This window comes from Thamnophis elegans, chromosome 1 (assembly GCF_009769535.1).
Source record: "Thamnophis elegans isolate rThaEle1 chromosome 1, rThaEle1.pri, whole genome shotgun sequence".
In the NCBI taxonomy this organism is placed as follows: Eukaryota; Metazoa; Chordata; class Lepidosauria; order Squamata; family Colubridae; genus Thamnophis; species Thamnophis elegans.
In genome coordinates, this window is record NC_045541.1 from 164,971,982 (window position 1) to 164,987,315 (window position 15,334).

Genomic DNA, 15,334 nt, shown 5'->3' on the forward strand with positions numbered 1-15,334 from the left:
CCTTCCCCCTTTGTTTGAACGTTTACACCAATATAAAAGCAAAGAAAATATATGCAGGAATAGTTGGTCACATTTTCCAGAATCTTTTGAATGGCAAGCCAGTATGTTTACGTTTTCCATTTATATGATCAGGACATATTAACCCTTCTTTCTATTCCTTTTTAATGTTAACTTTCTTTTATTTTGCTTGAAAGTCACCTTTTCAATTTAAATCAATCTATTTCATTTTAAAAGATCCAGACCTCATTGATAACGAGCTTTCTGTTACTCCCCTGATGGTATTTTTCCCCCAATACCAATTCTAATTCCAAGAATAAAGTAGAACAAAATAATCTGTAGTTTGGGTTGTCTCTAGATTAAGGAGAGCACTCAATGAACTCCATTTGGGAGAACAAAAGCATATACCTCCTCTCCATTGTGCTATCTATGTAATGCAGTAATTGCATCTCCGCACGAAAACTCTCCTCAAGTTTTCTACAGGAAAAATTAAGAAACAGAGAGAAACTTCTCTCCCTCTCAAACTTATTCCACTAATCTCCTCAGGCAGATTGTGGACACCTATCACTCCATGTCCCAACTAAATTGTGGAGGTGACTTAGGACCCCCTCCTCATGATAGGCAATCCTCGCACCCTATCCGTGCCCTCCACCTTTTACCGCTGCCCAATGGCAAACTGGAAGGCGGGACTTCCGGCGCCGGTTGCTAAGACAAGCACGTTTCTTTCCTTAACAACGGCGAGGAGGCTGGTTTTTGGGGGCTCGGGGTCGAGGTGACGCAGGTGAGACGTACCACCGAGTGCTCCTTTGGGGCTCCCGGCGTGGACGGAGCCGCTTCTCGCTTCCTCCTCGGACCGGCCGGCGTTCACCGGCCCCACACCTTTCCTTCGGCGGGTCTGGTTCTCCCGAGAGTGCCGCCTGCCGCTGCTTTTAGCCGGGTCTTAGAGGACTCCTTTCTCCGGAGCGGCTGGGTGGGACTGTCCCACATCCCAGCCCGTGTATGACCCGCGGGCGGAGGCGAGCATCTGAGCAGGGCTCGGGAAGATGAAGCGGCTCGCCTGGGCTCTAAAAGAAGGCAGCCGAATCATTGTTCCAGCCGGCTCTGCGGTTCTTCCTCGGCGCTCCTTTCGGAGGTGCGTGGGAGGCAATTCGGATTTTCACTCAAGGTATACAGGCATGTCTTCGGTTAGGGCTGGATCTGAAGCGAGATGGCCCTCTATTATAGAGAGGGTCGGCTCTCCCGCCGGCTTTGAATCGCCTGGGAAGCAGGGTGCGATAACCTTTGAGCATGTGCAGAGTGTGCGTTTGCCCCACGAAATGAGTAGCTGGAGCCCAGCCCTTGCATAGATAGAAAGCTTTCTGGGTCTGGAAATGTACTTTTTAATGCATAAAATAGCAGAGTTTTTCACTTGATTATGGGTAGGAACTATAAGGAATAAGGAACTATCAGGAATAAGGGACTATAAGGGATAGAGAACTATAAGGGATAAAAAACTATAAGGAATAAGGAACTCTAAGGCAGTGTTTATCAACCACTGTGCCGTGGCACACTAGTGTGCCGTGACATAGTGTAAGGTGTGCTGTGGGAGAATTACTTTATATATAGTCAATATAGGCACAGAGTTAAAAATTTTTAACATTTTCTAATGGTGGTGTGCCTCGTGATTTTTTTCATGAAAAAAGGGTGCCTTTGCACAAAAAAGGTTGAAAAACACTGCTCTAAGGAATAAGGAACTATTCTCCTTAGCAATGAAGGGGACAACAGAATCTTATTTTTTTATCTTAATATTTGACAAGTCATTCTAAATTGAAGGGATCCAAAATCAAGTGACCCAAATGGATCTTTTGATTGTGCCTCAATAGGACATTAAATTGATTCTGATTCCACGTGATAGTCAAATCAAAAGTTACTACTGTGAGATGTATTTGCACTATAACTAGATTCACAGATGAGCCAACACCTCTAACTTCTGGCTATGGGTTTCAAAATAATGGAATGGTTGGAAGTTATTAACACACAGTATAGTTTTTGCTATAATTGGTATTTGGTGAAACTGTGTTTCAGTAATTTTACAGTGGAACCACAATGGGATAATTTATTTGGAGGCAATGCAGTCTTAATGCCTCAAGATTATTGAAATAGTTGGTTTACAGAATAATTCAAAAGCAACATAGCAAAACAAAAATGATACAATGATACAAGACAGTATCTTTTATACAAAGATATGGCAACACAGTTTTACAGTTACAATATTTAGAAAATCATTAAATGTCCTCAAAAAGATAAGCAAGCTAAGACTCTAATATCTCCGAAATCACTTTTCCTGTAAGACACAAAAAAACCCTTAACATTAGCATATTTATTTGTTAATAATGGAACGTTATTTGCCTAAGATTCCATCATTTGGATAGCAAGATGTATTTCCTTCCAGTCTTTGAGGTCTCTTAAATTTTGTCTGCCAAGAAAGCAGAATTATTGTATACATTTTTGTATTTTGATTTATTTTACTGCTCATCCTTTAGTAGTTGCTTCTTAACAATTTGCATTGAAAGATCAGAAATTTTTCAAATGTATCATATACCAAGGATACGGAGTATGTTGCCTGCAAACAGCATACTGAATGATATTGTGTGATATTTTTAGAAGGAATCCAGCATATTGACATCCTTCTAATATCACCCAGTATTGTGCCCAGAAGGTTGATTAATTCTTATTTATCCACATCTTCCATTATTTTTTATGGAGCAACAGAATAATGCCTTGGTGATTTGGAAATTCATTATTTGAAACCGGCTTGCCCTGAAATATACTAATGCCCGCTCTAGACAAGTGTCTCTTACTCTAAAGATAGCTGATTCATAAATTCCCCAGTAAGATATTTTCTTCTTCTTATAATACACTTTAAATCTTTAAAATATATGTGACTACACAAGATTGGCCAAGTAATTAGCTGTTAATTCCACTGGGGGGAATAGAGAACTAGTTCCTTATCTGAAAGAGTAAAAAACCTATATATGACTTGCTACTTCTGAAATTCTGACTCCCAATGTGGAATTTAAACAAATGGCAATAATTTAGTCAAATAAACAGAGATCATCACAGTCACCATAATTCAAGTATTTTGTTATTGTTATTATTTGAAGCCTGCCTATTTTAACAATATTAGTAAGAAAAAAAACTCTAGACAAATATAATTGTCATAAAAATAACTGCTTATTTTTATTCCCTTAAAAGGATTCTGTATTATATTCCAAATATTATGCTATATTGTTTTTTTCTTTATTTTTCTATATAGCATAAGGTATTTTTCCAAAACTGACCTGAATTCACTCTGCTAGCCTATACGTGATTGGTTCCTTTCAAGATATTCTGCCCTCACTTGAAGTCACAGTGGACAAACAATGGCAGACACTGGGGAGGGGAAAAAAGAAGAAGCAGATTATAAGAGACTTCACAGCTTCCCACTGATTAGGGTAAGAATGGAAGTGAAGAAAAATGATATATTCTGAGTCAGAAAATACTGAAATTTAATTTACTTTTTATATCTTAAATTTGCCACAAAATCTAACCAGAAGAGTGAGAGGAAGGATGGAGAGAAGTACCGGTAGTTGCCATAGTGACTGAAGAATTATTAGTTTATCTGCAAAAATCTGATTACCCAAGGTATACAGAACACCCTTGATCAAAATGTGCATTTCTGTCCCTCATAGCTTAGTAAGCATCAACATCTTTCATGGCTGTTTTGTATGATATCTAACCATGTTTTTATAGCGTATCTATGATGAAGAAATCTTTGCTATGGGCCCAAGCAAGCTAATACTTCTTTGTTTGTGTTACATAATGCTTGTGAAGTTTTCTAATCAAGGAGAGTCTATTCTCCCCTCCATGTTTTAATGAGGAAACGTGGCTCATTCTAAAGCTGGCATAAGAAGTTCATTCCAAGGCCTGAAGTAAGGTCAAAAATCAGGCTTAACATTTTTGTATGCACAAAGATGAAAAAAAAATGGTGGTAACTACAATGGAGGAATGGTTGGTGAACATGATCAATATGCTGAAATGGCTAAATTGACTCGTTTGATTAGAGAGAAGACAATATTGGTAACTAGAAACCCTCTATGGACTGTTTGCATTAAAGAAGACAAAAATGATTCTTGCAGGCACTGGTTTACCACAAATGGCTGCAGGAGAAAGGTGTGGTAGTTTCTTCATTAGTCATGTTAAAATGGCACATGTGAAGCTTTCCGCCTTTGTGTTACATTTGTGTGAGAAAGGAGGATTTTATCTGAAACTAGCGTGTATTGCGTAGACAAGGATTACTGGAGAGAAAGTCTGTAGACTTGTATTCTTGGTGCTTAATTGTCTGTAATGAATAAAGGCAAATTTAGTGGAAGAGATTTGAATCCTTCCATTCTTTGTGTCTTACCATCTGATTATGAGTTAATGTTATGCAATAACCAATCCTGGCTTAATACTGATGAAGGTCCTCTATGCTTGTAATTTTTCTCCAGCACTCAGACATGCCGGAAGAAATGCGAGTTGAGGCCATGGAATTGTGTGTCACTGCATGTGAAAAATATGCCACCAACAATGAGGTACTGACACTAAAACGTCTGTATTTGGTGAGATACTAGATATGCTTCAGTTAATTTTTAATCACCTTTTCCTAAAAGGAAAGGTAATAGAAGGAGCAATAAATCTATGTTCTTATAAACTCTGGTGCCATTTGTGTATATTAAAAAGCAGTAATCATAGTTTGTATGAATGCCTTCTTTACCCCTGCTTTTGATGCTAAATCCCTTTCTATACCAAAATGATAATAAAGCATTTTTCCCCAACATGATCCCTTTATGCTTAAAACCTAGCATTGCATAATATGTTAACAGTGGTGATTTTTTTTTTTTTGTAGCTCAGTGTAAGAAGTGTCGCATGCATTTAGCCCCCTCAGTTTGCACATCGTTGTTTCCGTTGGAGGAATTGGATTCAGTTCTTATTTAGGTCAGAAAAATGCCTGCTAAGTTCCGTTCAAGCATCCAGGAAAGAGTGTTCATCATGCTTGCGTTTTAGATTTTATTTATTTATATTTCCGCTTTCTAAACCTACCATCTCCCTCAGAGATAGATAAGCTGTGTTCCATACTTATGTCACTCAGATGACATCGTCTCCTGCAGCCACCGGTTTAGCACATATGGTTGCAGGAGAGAAGTCAGGGTAGTTTCTTCAGTAATCAGGACATGTGAAGCTTTCCCCCTGCTGACATTTGTGCAAGGAGATGTCATTTAAGCAAGGTCAGGAAGAAAGTGGGAGTTTGTGTTCCTAATATTTCAACTCATGGAGCTAATGGGGCAAAAACCTTTTGTTACTGTGTTAAGTATTCTGGCAGTAAGTACAGATAGTCCTCAATATACGGTCACAATTGGAACCAGAATTTCTCTTGCTATTAAGTCAATTCTTAAGTCAGTCATGCCCTATTTTACAACCTTTTTGCCAGAGTTGTTAAGTCAATCACTGGAGTTAAGTGAATCATGTCTTTGTTAAGTGGGCTGGGCTTCCCCCATGGGCTTGTCAGAAGCAGGCTGGGAGGGTCAAGAAATGATGGTCACGTGACACCAGGATGCTGTAATTATCATAAATGCATGCCAGTTGACAAGCATTTGAATGTTGATGATGTGACCATGGGGACGTTGCAATAGTGAAGCTGGCAATTTTTTCAGTGCCGTTTTAACTTTGAATGAATGGTTGTTAAGTCAAGGACAACCTGCATGCTAATGTACTCCTATCAACAGTTTTGTTAGTGATCAGGTGTCAACATGTTTACCTACAGCTCAGGCTATTCCTTTGTGCATTCTCCCCCCTTCCCCCCCCCAAAAAAAAGAATCAAGTCAGATTTAGCTCCTTTTTTAATATGGACGTGTGGTTTTCATGGCAACAGTACAGATGTAGCTTCCTATTACCTTTTTCAGGAATGTTTTGGGAACTTTTTCATCTAGATTACAGGCCTGTCCTTCCTGGAGGTATTAAACAGGCCCTGGGCTGCTTAGCTTTGCAGCCCAACATTGCCCATATGTTGATACCTGCTGGAACAGTCCACACCTTTTATTCTGGTAATTTTTTGGTGAGATTAAAAAATACATTCTATTTTAGTAACTTGTTACTTTTTTTCTTTTGGTTTCTGTTCCCTTCTATGTCAAACTTTTCCTTCAGAGCGCTGCCAAGATGATCAAAGAGACAATGGACAAGAAATTTGGATCTTCGTGGCATGTAGTGATTGGGGAAGGGTTCGGCTTCGAAATCACCCATGAAGTGAAGAATTTGCTCTACATGTTCTTTGGAGGCAGTCTAGCAGTTTGTGTTTGGAAATGCTCCTGACACATTTTTCGCTACTGAAACTCATCCAAGCAGGATACTTTCCCCGCCAGACTTTTAATTGGTTTTTGTACAATTTAAAGGGCAGCTTTATTTTTAATAACAAATATTGGGCTTTTTCTTATTTATATGCAAGGTTTATGAAATATATTTAGTGTGTATCTGTAAATCTGTTTGAGCTACCTAATCCAGCTCACAAGTGTTTTTATTCTGATTTTACCAATGTGTCTTCTTGCTTAGAGGTGGGATTGTGCAAGAATGATTGGGGTTATGAAGCCATACATTGGAGGTAGTGTGAGAATTTTAACCTAAGTTTGCTGCTACTTCTCGCTATCCTTCCCGCTTTCTGAGAGCAGACCCAAAAAGGCAGCTTTGTTTTGCCTGGATGGCAGCTGCATGGTTGGGAAACCTAAATCAGTGGATGGTTGCTGAAATGATTTTGCCTCACCACCTCACTACACCTAAAGAGCACTGATATAATTTGTGGAGCATATGGTGCAGAAATAGAGATATTTTGCCTAGCATGGGGACGGGGTGGGAGTATTATACCACAGTATGTTCAGAAACTGGTAATGGAAAGAATGGACCTGACCTGCCAGTTTCTTATACTATTAAGTACAATTGTACTTCCATTTTGTAGGCTGATGCCATCACAGAGGTGTTTGATTAATGGAATGATCCTAATTGTATTTTCTATATCCCTTATTAGAATTTGGAATGGAAAGGGGATTTACTTTTTGCAATAAAAACTTTTTTAAATGCATGGCTCCTATCCGAGAGATTTTCCTAGAATTTTGGGCATGCCCAGAAATGGTGGGAGACCTGTATGTACCAGATTTCCAATAAGATGTAGAGATCCTACTTACAATAGGACTGAATGCAATGTTATCTTTCAGTTAATGCTTATGCCACCACATTGTGGTTCACCTCTGGCTTTCATCTTGAGAACAATGAGCCGGATCGTATTTCTTAATTCTTAGTTGATGGGCAATCCCAAGATGTGCTTTGGTTATTGTGTCCCAAAGGTGCAAAATGCACTCATCATCTTCAAACCTCTGGTTAGCCTTTAGGTCTTATTGCATAATACCATAAAATGGTGCTTAACTATTATAGAATTATTCCACTAAAATTTATCACACAAATGATTTATCCCTTCAGGGGGGAAAAAACTTGCATACCTTTCCTTCTTTTACCATAGTATCTGGCCAGCAAATTGCATACTACAATGTAGCAGCACAAACTGTTTCCCAGCACAAATTTTGCGCACAGCGGAATTGCAACCACCACACAAGGATATCCCCCATGGCCAAATCCTACCAGTTTAAAATGCACATTAATGGTATCAGAATGTATCAAGTAATTCAAACAGATAGCTGCACTTAAACCATCCATCAAAGTTATTGAAGCACCCTTACTATTATATCATGGCCTGATTAAAATTGGTCCAGATAATCATCTTCCAAATAAAGTTAAGAGGTCATTGCTATCATTGCCCCAAAATAGAATGTTTAAAAGTTGAACTACTAGAGGTTTATTATTTAAGAAAATTATACAGCTGCCCAATTTTAACTTTGGGCAGCTGAGAAACTACAATATTAATAAAAAAAAGTGTAAAACTATACAGAATACAAGGTCCAAGCTGGGTTGGTCACGGGGACCAGAAGTTAAGTCTTCTAAGTTTACGGACTCCTGATGGAGCCCATCCTCAGGGAATTTCCTTCTCACCAGACTGTGCGCTTTGGGCTATTCTATGTGTAGTATTTATGTGGTGCCTAGTTGTGTGTGGTATTGATTCATTGTTAATTAGGACGTTGATAGTAGAGAAGTTGTTGGTTTTGTTTCCTTGTGTTATTTATTTATTTAAAACTTTTATATGCCGCCCAATCCCAAAGGACTCCGGGCGGCTTACAGAATATAAAAAACATAAAAACAATACAATTTAAAACAGCAATCATCCATCAGAAATTCATTCTAGTTGGGGCCGGACCTCAATAATGATCAACCCCAAAGGACTCCGGGCGGCTTACAGAATATAAAAAACATAAAAAACAATACAATTTAAAACAATAATCATCCATCAGAAATTAATTCTAGTCGGGGCCGGACCTCAATAGTGATCAATCCCAAAGGACTCCGGGCGGCTTACAGAATATAAAAAACAATACAATTTAAAACAATAATCATCCATCAGAAATTCATTCTAGTCGGGGCCGGACCTCAATAGTGATCAATCCCAAAGGACTCCGGGCAGCTTACAGAATATAAAAAACATAAAAAAACAATAAAATTTAAAACAATAATCATCCATCAGAAATTCATTCTAGTCGGGGCCGGACCTCAATAGTGAGGTCAACAGCCCCAGGACTGACGGAACAGCCAAACTTTTACGGCTTTCCTGAAGGCCATCAGAGTGGGTATGGTCCGGATTTCCGGGGGGGGGGGGGATCTGGTTCCAAAGAGTCGAAGCAGCCCCCGAGAAGGCTCTCCTCCGAGGGCCCGCCAGCTAACATTGTATAGCCGACGGCCAAGTCTTCCTTCCTCATCTCCTAGGTAGCTGATAAATCAGCACTCCTTTTGACTGACAAGGGATTCATTTCCCAGGCTTCAATAATTTCATTAGTTTTGTACCTGCTCAGCCAACAATCTTAATGGTATAAAATTCAATGTATGTCCTCCTTCATTGCAATGTGAGTCCCAGTTAGCTTGGATCTCCATGTCTGACTACTTAATTATGTTCTTGCAATCTAATGGTTAGCTTCCTCACTTGTCTGCCCTACAGAGGGACAATCTATGCAGGGGATCTAGTAGATTACACTGGAAGCATCTGCCACCTTCAAATGATCTTTGCAATGCATGATCTGTCCTCATATGGTAGTCTGTGAGCAGTGTGTGATGCCCACTTGCAGATCTCAGAAGTTGCATTCTAACTGCTTGTGAAGTATGGGAGACTGTGTCATATAGTTGGTCTTGTGCCTTCTTTCTTCCCCTCTCACCCTTGCATGTTGCACAGGAATCTTGTCATAAATGTTGTGGATATCCATTCATCATACAGAATACAGTTAATAATCATATTGTAACCAACAGTTCCTTTAAAAGTATCCATACAATTAATCTATTGGTAGTCCACTGAAGTCCTGACCCTATCATCTCAGGAAAGAGCCAGGTTTTCCAAGGGAAAGATGTTCCAAAGGGCAGATACTTATATTTTAAAGTTAACAGAGGATATTTTCAACAAGAATCTTACAATTTCTTTTGAAGGAGAAAGATTTATCCATTTTCATAGGTGCAATCCCTTTCCAGACCAATTTTATCAGTCAAAGGGGAAAGGAAACAGCTGGTGAACTTCTATTTTACATCTACATTTCTGAATTCTACAAGATGGAGGGGGGGGGGAAACCAGGACAAGCAGATTGTCAATATACCTGTATGATTTGCCTCAACAATGGATCAAAGGCCATTATTTTTTCCTCAGAGCTCTAGAGCACAAGGGATATGCTCAGAAGAATTTATGGACAAGTAAGAATTTGAAGCCAGGTCTTTTCAGGCTAAATTAGACATCACACGATTAGACATCACACGATTACTCTTCCGGGAAGTCAGCCACAAGTAATTTTATCGATGTCTTTTCTTTCTATGAAAAATTGAGGGGGAAAAAGATTATTCATGGTGCCAGCAAATGCATGCTACATCTGAGATAAACCTCATAACCCACTGACATTGCCCAATGTCCAACTTTACTTACTAGAACCATTTAAAATAGAGAGAAAGCCATCCAAAACCCAGAAGCCAAACATTAAGCAATAATTTCAAAAAAATATTTTCTGTTCCTCGAGTTTAATTCCATCCCTGTTAATGTTCTGGAAATCTCACCAGACCTGTTTATATCCCCGAGCCTGGAGACTGCAAGGAACTACTAATATTTTAAAATGATTGTTATTGTGGTTTATATTCATTCTCCCCTCTCTCTGTGGTAACAGAATAACAGAGTTGGAAGGGCCCTGAGAGATGTTCTAGTCCCTGCTCAGGCAGGAAATCCTATACTATTTCAGACAAATGGTTGTCCAATCTCTTTTTAAAAACCTCCAGTGTTGGAGCGCCCCCAAATGAAGGCAAGCACTGATTGTTTTAACTGTCAGGAAATTTCTCCTTAGTTCTAAATTGCTTCTCTCCTTGATTAGTTTCCATCTATTGCTTCTTGTCCTACTCTCAGGTGCTTTGGAGAATAGCTTGACTCCCTCTTCTTTGTGGCAGTCCCTGAGATATCAGAACACTGCTATCATGTCACCCCGAGTCCTTCATTAAACTAGACATACCCAGTTCCTTCAGCAGTCCCCTAACCATCTTTACTGCTCTTTACACTATTTCTAGAGTCCCAACATCTTTTTAGACTGTGGCAACCAACCTTTTTATATTCTAATAATGATTGTTTTACATTTTAATAAGTTTTATGTATTTATTGTTTTACAAGTCTTGTACGCCAGCCAGTGGCACTTTTTGTGACATGGACAGCTGCATAAATTTCACAAATAAATCAAATCAGGGTTGAAGATATATAACATCAGCTAGTAAGCATATTTTAAACTTATTTTGTAAAATTTATTGCTGTAGAAATAATGCCTATTTTCCCCATAATGCCCAGTCTGTGAGGTTGGTTCAGCTAAGAGAGAATGACTGCCCAAACTCACACCAAACAGGCTCTTAATCTATAGAAATGCATAGTACTCAGGAATCTTTCGACTTTAGCAGAATATAAACAAGGGAAGTATAAATACTTTTCAGATAGAATTTGATAGTGATACTGGATGAAATATCCAAGTATCTGGTTTTAAAAAAATAACCTGCCAGTAAAAGGCTAATTTGCACCAAAAAAAGCAACTATGAACCATGAAGTGAATTACTCTAAAAGCCCAACTATGACATGTAATAAAGTTAGTTGTGTTTCATAACAGCTCTGGCCACATTCTTCAATAACATTGTCTTCTACCACAACACATATTTAGGAAGAATTGTTTATCTTTGTTTCTCCCGACAGGATCCAGAGAAAAGTTTCACCCTCACCTCTGGGTTTAAGAGAGAATTTATTTTACCCCTCTGTATTGGCCACTTAAAGCACCATCAGCCTTAAGAGGGCAAAGCTAAAAGGGGGAGATGAATTCCAGACATAGGTCCATTTCTAATTATGACTGAAGTTGGTAACTCTGCAAGTGATAATTTTTCAGAAATGTTGTGGCAATGGATAAATTGTAGGGTTTTCCCCCCCTCAAAATGGAGATTGTGGGGATTTTTAAAAGCATCCTTTCCAGATATGCTTTGAGATCTAGTGGAGGAACACATTCACCAGCTTCTCAATCAAGTCAACAAGAATGAGAAAATCTAAAGGAAATAAACAGAATAAGAGTTGGAAGGGATCACGGACGTCTTCTAGTCCAATCCCCTGCTCAAGCAGGAGACCTTATATACCATTCCAGACATGTGGTTGCCCAGTCTCTTCTTGCCTGATAGCCAGAATGTGACCCAGAGGTTAATTAGGAATATAAACTAATTTAAGAGGCAATTTATCCACATGGTAGAGTGAAGTAAAACATACCATTGTTTTTTTAACAGAACAGCTACTGCTTCAGACATTACATTCCTCTCATTCAGCAGAATCACTTCTGCAAAGCACCAACCATTTCATCGCAGGAGGCCATTTTTGTAAGCAGACAAACTATCCCTTGGGTCTCTGCCTGGAACAGAATAAAAAAGAACCAACAAATGTTGATGTAAAGAGTTCAAAACAGTCTGATATAGTCACAGACCTCAACCAGACCTACCTGAACCTTTTTGAGGTGGGTACTGTGTGGTGTGTGTGTGTGTGTGTGTGTGTGTGTGTGTGTGTGCGCGCCGGTTGATTATAAAGAGCAAGTTAAAGGTAAATGTTCTCACACATATGTGCTAGTCGTTCCTGACTCTAGGGGGTGCTGCTCATCTCAATTTCAAACCCGAAGAGCCAGAGCTGTGGGAAGACATCTCCATGGTCATGTGGCCGGCAAAGACTAAACACACTGAACACTGTTACCTTCCCACCAAAGGTGGTTCCTGGTTTTCTACTTGCATTTTTATGTGCTTTCAAACTGCTAGGTTGGCAGAAGCTGGGACAAGTAACAGGAGCTCTCTAGGGATTTGAACCACCGAATTGCCCACCTTTCTGATCCACAAGCTCAGCATCTTAGCCACGACATCCCTAGGTAAGCTATAATAAATTTGGTCGTTTTAACCTCCTTCCTTGGTCGTTTATACACAATTTATCATAACAACTCAATTAATAATCGCACATCGAATCGCAGTTCCTACATAAGGAATACAACCTAGGTGGAGATTTAACGAGGTATCCTTCCCGCCTGCCCTTGCCAATCCCGTAACCAAGCCCGGGATTTACCTCTTATAGAATAGAATGGAATAACAGAGTGGGAAGGGACCTTGGAGGTCTTCTAGTCCAACCCCCTGCCTAGGCTGGGAACCCTAATAATATATCCCGCGTGCCCAAAAACTTTGTTTCTCACGACAGGATCCGCAGGCGGAGACCCCACTCCGCCTCAGGTTTTTGTGAGAGCGCGCTCTGCCCCCCTGTGTTGACCATCCTAAAGCACAGACCGCTTCGGAGGCGCGAAGTTTGAAGGGGCCGGGGAAAAAGACGCGGCAGTTTCCACCCTTCACCTGTATATATATATACATACCCTTCACGGGCAGGGCCTCCGCCCGCCCTTCGCTGCTGGAGGGCCGGGCTTTCGTTCCTTTCGCCCGCCAGCTGCTGCTGCTGCTGCTTCTTGTTGCGCCCCGCCATCTTCCCGTCTCCCGTCGCGGCCTGCTGTCCCAAGGAGCCGCAATTGCTAGGAGAGACACACGCCCCCTCTCGCGCCGGCCGAGAAAAGAACGCAGGAGGCGCCCGCCGGGGTTTATATAGCCCAGGAAAGGCGATCCCGCGAGACTGCCCTGGCTGAGAAATGGGGGCGCGCAAAGGCGGGGCGAGAGGAAAAGAAAAAAAGAAAAAAGAGGCGGGGGGAGGACGTGAAAACCACAACCATTTCCCGCGGAAATGGTTGTGGGCTTCATTGATTCAGCAAGCGGGCACCGCCTACGCCAGAGGTCCCCAAACCTGGCCGCTTTAAGACTTGGGGACTTCAACTCCCAGAATTCTCCAGCCAGCAGAGCCAGGTTTGGGGACCCCTGGTTTACGCAAAGGAGAATATCTAGCTCTGCTGGCTGGAGAATTCTGGGAGTTGAAGTCCACAAGTCTTAAAGTAGCCAGGTTTGGGGGGCCCTGGTCTACGCAAAGGAGAATATCTTATAAAGAATAAATATATGATTGGAAGCAAGCACATAAACGTTCTTCAACTCCGGTTTTGAGGAGGGACGGGTGTAATTTTCTTCAACATATTAATCTTTGAATGGTTTTTTGCTCCAAGAGGGAAGGGGGGACTCTCCAGGATCACGTCTGTGGAGATTCTCAATCACCCAGGTCATGGTTGTCCCAAAGGTGCTTTGCAAAAAACAGCTGGACTTTCTTGTGGGGATGTGTGTGGTTTCTCCTTGAAAACATCTCGCTTTTCATCTGAGAAGCTTCCTCAGTTCCGGCTTCTGAAGAAGCTTCTTGGACGAGAAGCAAAACGTTCTCAAGGAAAAACAAATGAAGAAAGTCCAGTTGCCTTTTGAAAAGGCACCTTTGGGATCTGCAAGATCACGATACATTTTGTGTTTGTGTGTGTGCAACATGTATCTTGAATCTTACAAATTACTTTGTAACTTGTATGTAGCTTTTGTAAGTTACAGTTGCAACTGCTGCCAAATTGTAATGGCTTCCACCAGTTGTATAAGTGCTTCGTGATTTAAGTTAAAAGCCTTACTAGGTTTCATAATTAATAATACTATATCGTAAAGCGATCTGGCTAAAGATGAAATATCTGCTTTGTGTCTGAACATTACGGTAGTTTTTGCAAAAGAAATAAGACTGAAGAGAATTTGGTGGTATAACCTGTACAGTATGCAGTTTTGTTTTCCTTTTTAAAAATTGCACCTTCTCTAACAATGTAGCATTCATCTGAATACAAGACAATTTGTTTCATTTGGCTAACTGTACTGTTTGCACTTTTTTTTTAGTAGTAGTGTGTAATTTGCAATCACACACATTACTGAATTTTTAAAAAAAATTTAATTGTAATTTAAGTGTAATTTGCAATCTGGGAATGTGGTGGCTCAGTGGCTAAGACACTGAGCATGTCGAACAGAAAGGTCAGCAGTTCGGTGGTTCGAATCCCTAGCGCCGCATAACTGAGTGAGCTCCTGTTATTTGTCCCAGCTTCTGCCAACCTAGCAGTTCAAAAGCATGTAAAAAAAATGCAAGGAGAAAAATAGGAACCACTTTTGGTGGGAAGATAACAATGTTCCAGGCGCCTTGCGCCTTCAGCATTTAGTCATGACAGCCACATGACCATGGAGATGAGCACCGCCCCTTAGAGTCAGGAACGAGTAGCACATACATGCAATGGGAACCTTTAGCTTAATTTGCAATCATTGATTCCATTTTCCTCAACAGGCACATTTGATATAATTTTCAGATCAGCAGTCATAGGATCATGCTTCCCATCAAAATTACTTTATATTTTCTCTCCTTGTTCCAAATCTAACTATTCCTCTCATTTTTGTAACAACCATTTCTTCAATAATTTTATTTCTACTCATCTTTCACTTCTTCCACATCCATTTTTTTTTTTGCCAAGGCCCTCACATGGCACCATTGAACAATGGTCTGTCCCGCACTAAGAACTTTTCATAATCCTTATATCCTTCATCAGTTTTATCACTTCCATCATAAACCATCATACCCTTTGTCTCTTGTGTGCTTGTTTTCAATAATTGTTTGAAGTGTGTGCATCAAAAATGCTTCAAAGAAAACCAGACCATTTTCTAAGCAGATACTCATCAATCATTAAACTGT

The 15,334-nt window shown here is 40.2% G+C and overlaps 1 protein-coding gene, 1 long non-coding RNA gene and 1 other non-coding gene across 5 annotated transcripts; 1 reads left to right on the forward strand and 2 right to left on the reverse strand.

Moving 5' to 3' along the window:
* Nucleotides 1-694: 694 nt before the first annotated feature.
* DNAL4 (dynein axonemal light chain 4) lies at nucleotides 695-8,410 on the forward strand. Of its 3 annotated transcripts, none has more exons than XM_032237767.1 (4): nucleotides 695-778; nucleotides 3,293-3,470; nucleotides 4,506-4,589; nucleotides 6,199-8,410. In XM_032237767.1, the coding sequence occupies exons 2-4, from the start codon at nucleotides 3,399-3,401 to the stop codon at nucleotides 6,361-6,363; spliced, it is 321 nt and encodes a 106-aa protein (XP_032093658.1). In that variant the 5' UTR covers nucleotides 695-778; nucleotides 3,293-3,398; the 3' UTR covers nucleotides 6,364-8,410. The 3 variants fall into 3 exon arrangements, with proteins under 3 accessions (XP_032093658.1, XP_032093651.1, XP_032093665.1); XM_032237760.1 differs by having other exon boundaries at nucleotides 709-1,162; XM_032237774.1 differs by having other exon boundaries at nucleotides 709-1,129.
* Nucleotides 8,411-8,980: 570 nt separating this feature from the next.
* Nucleotides 8,981-13,286, reverse strand: LOC116522758. Its single transcript, XR_004256998.1, has 3 exons — nucleotides 13,077-13,286; nucleotides 11,948-12,086; nucleotides 8,981-9,991 (listed from the first exon to the last, which is right to left on the reverse strand). It is a non-coding gene; the product is annotated as an uncharacterized LOC116522758 (long non-coding RNA).
* On the reverse strand, nucleotides 11,375-11,493 carry LOC116523735. The gene has a single exon (XR_004257106.1). It is a non-coding gene; the product is annotated as a small nucleolar RNA SNORA26 (small nucleolar RNA).
* Nucleotides 13,287-15,334: the final 2,048 nt, after the last annotated feature.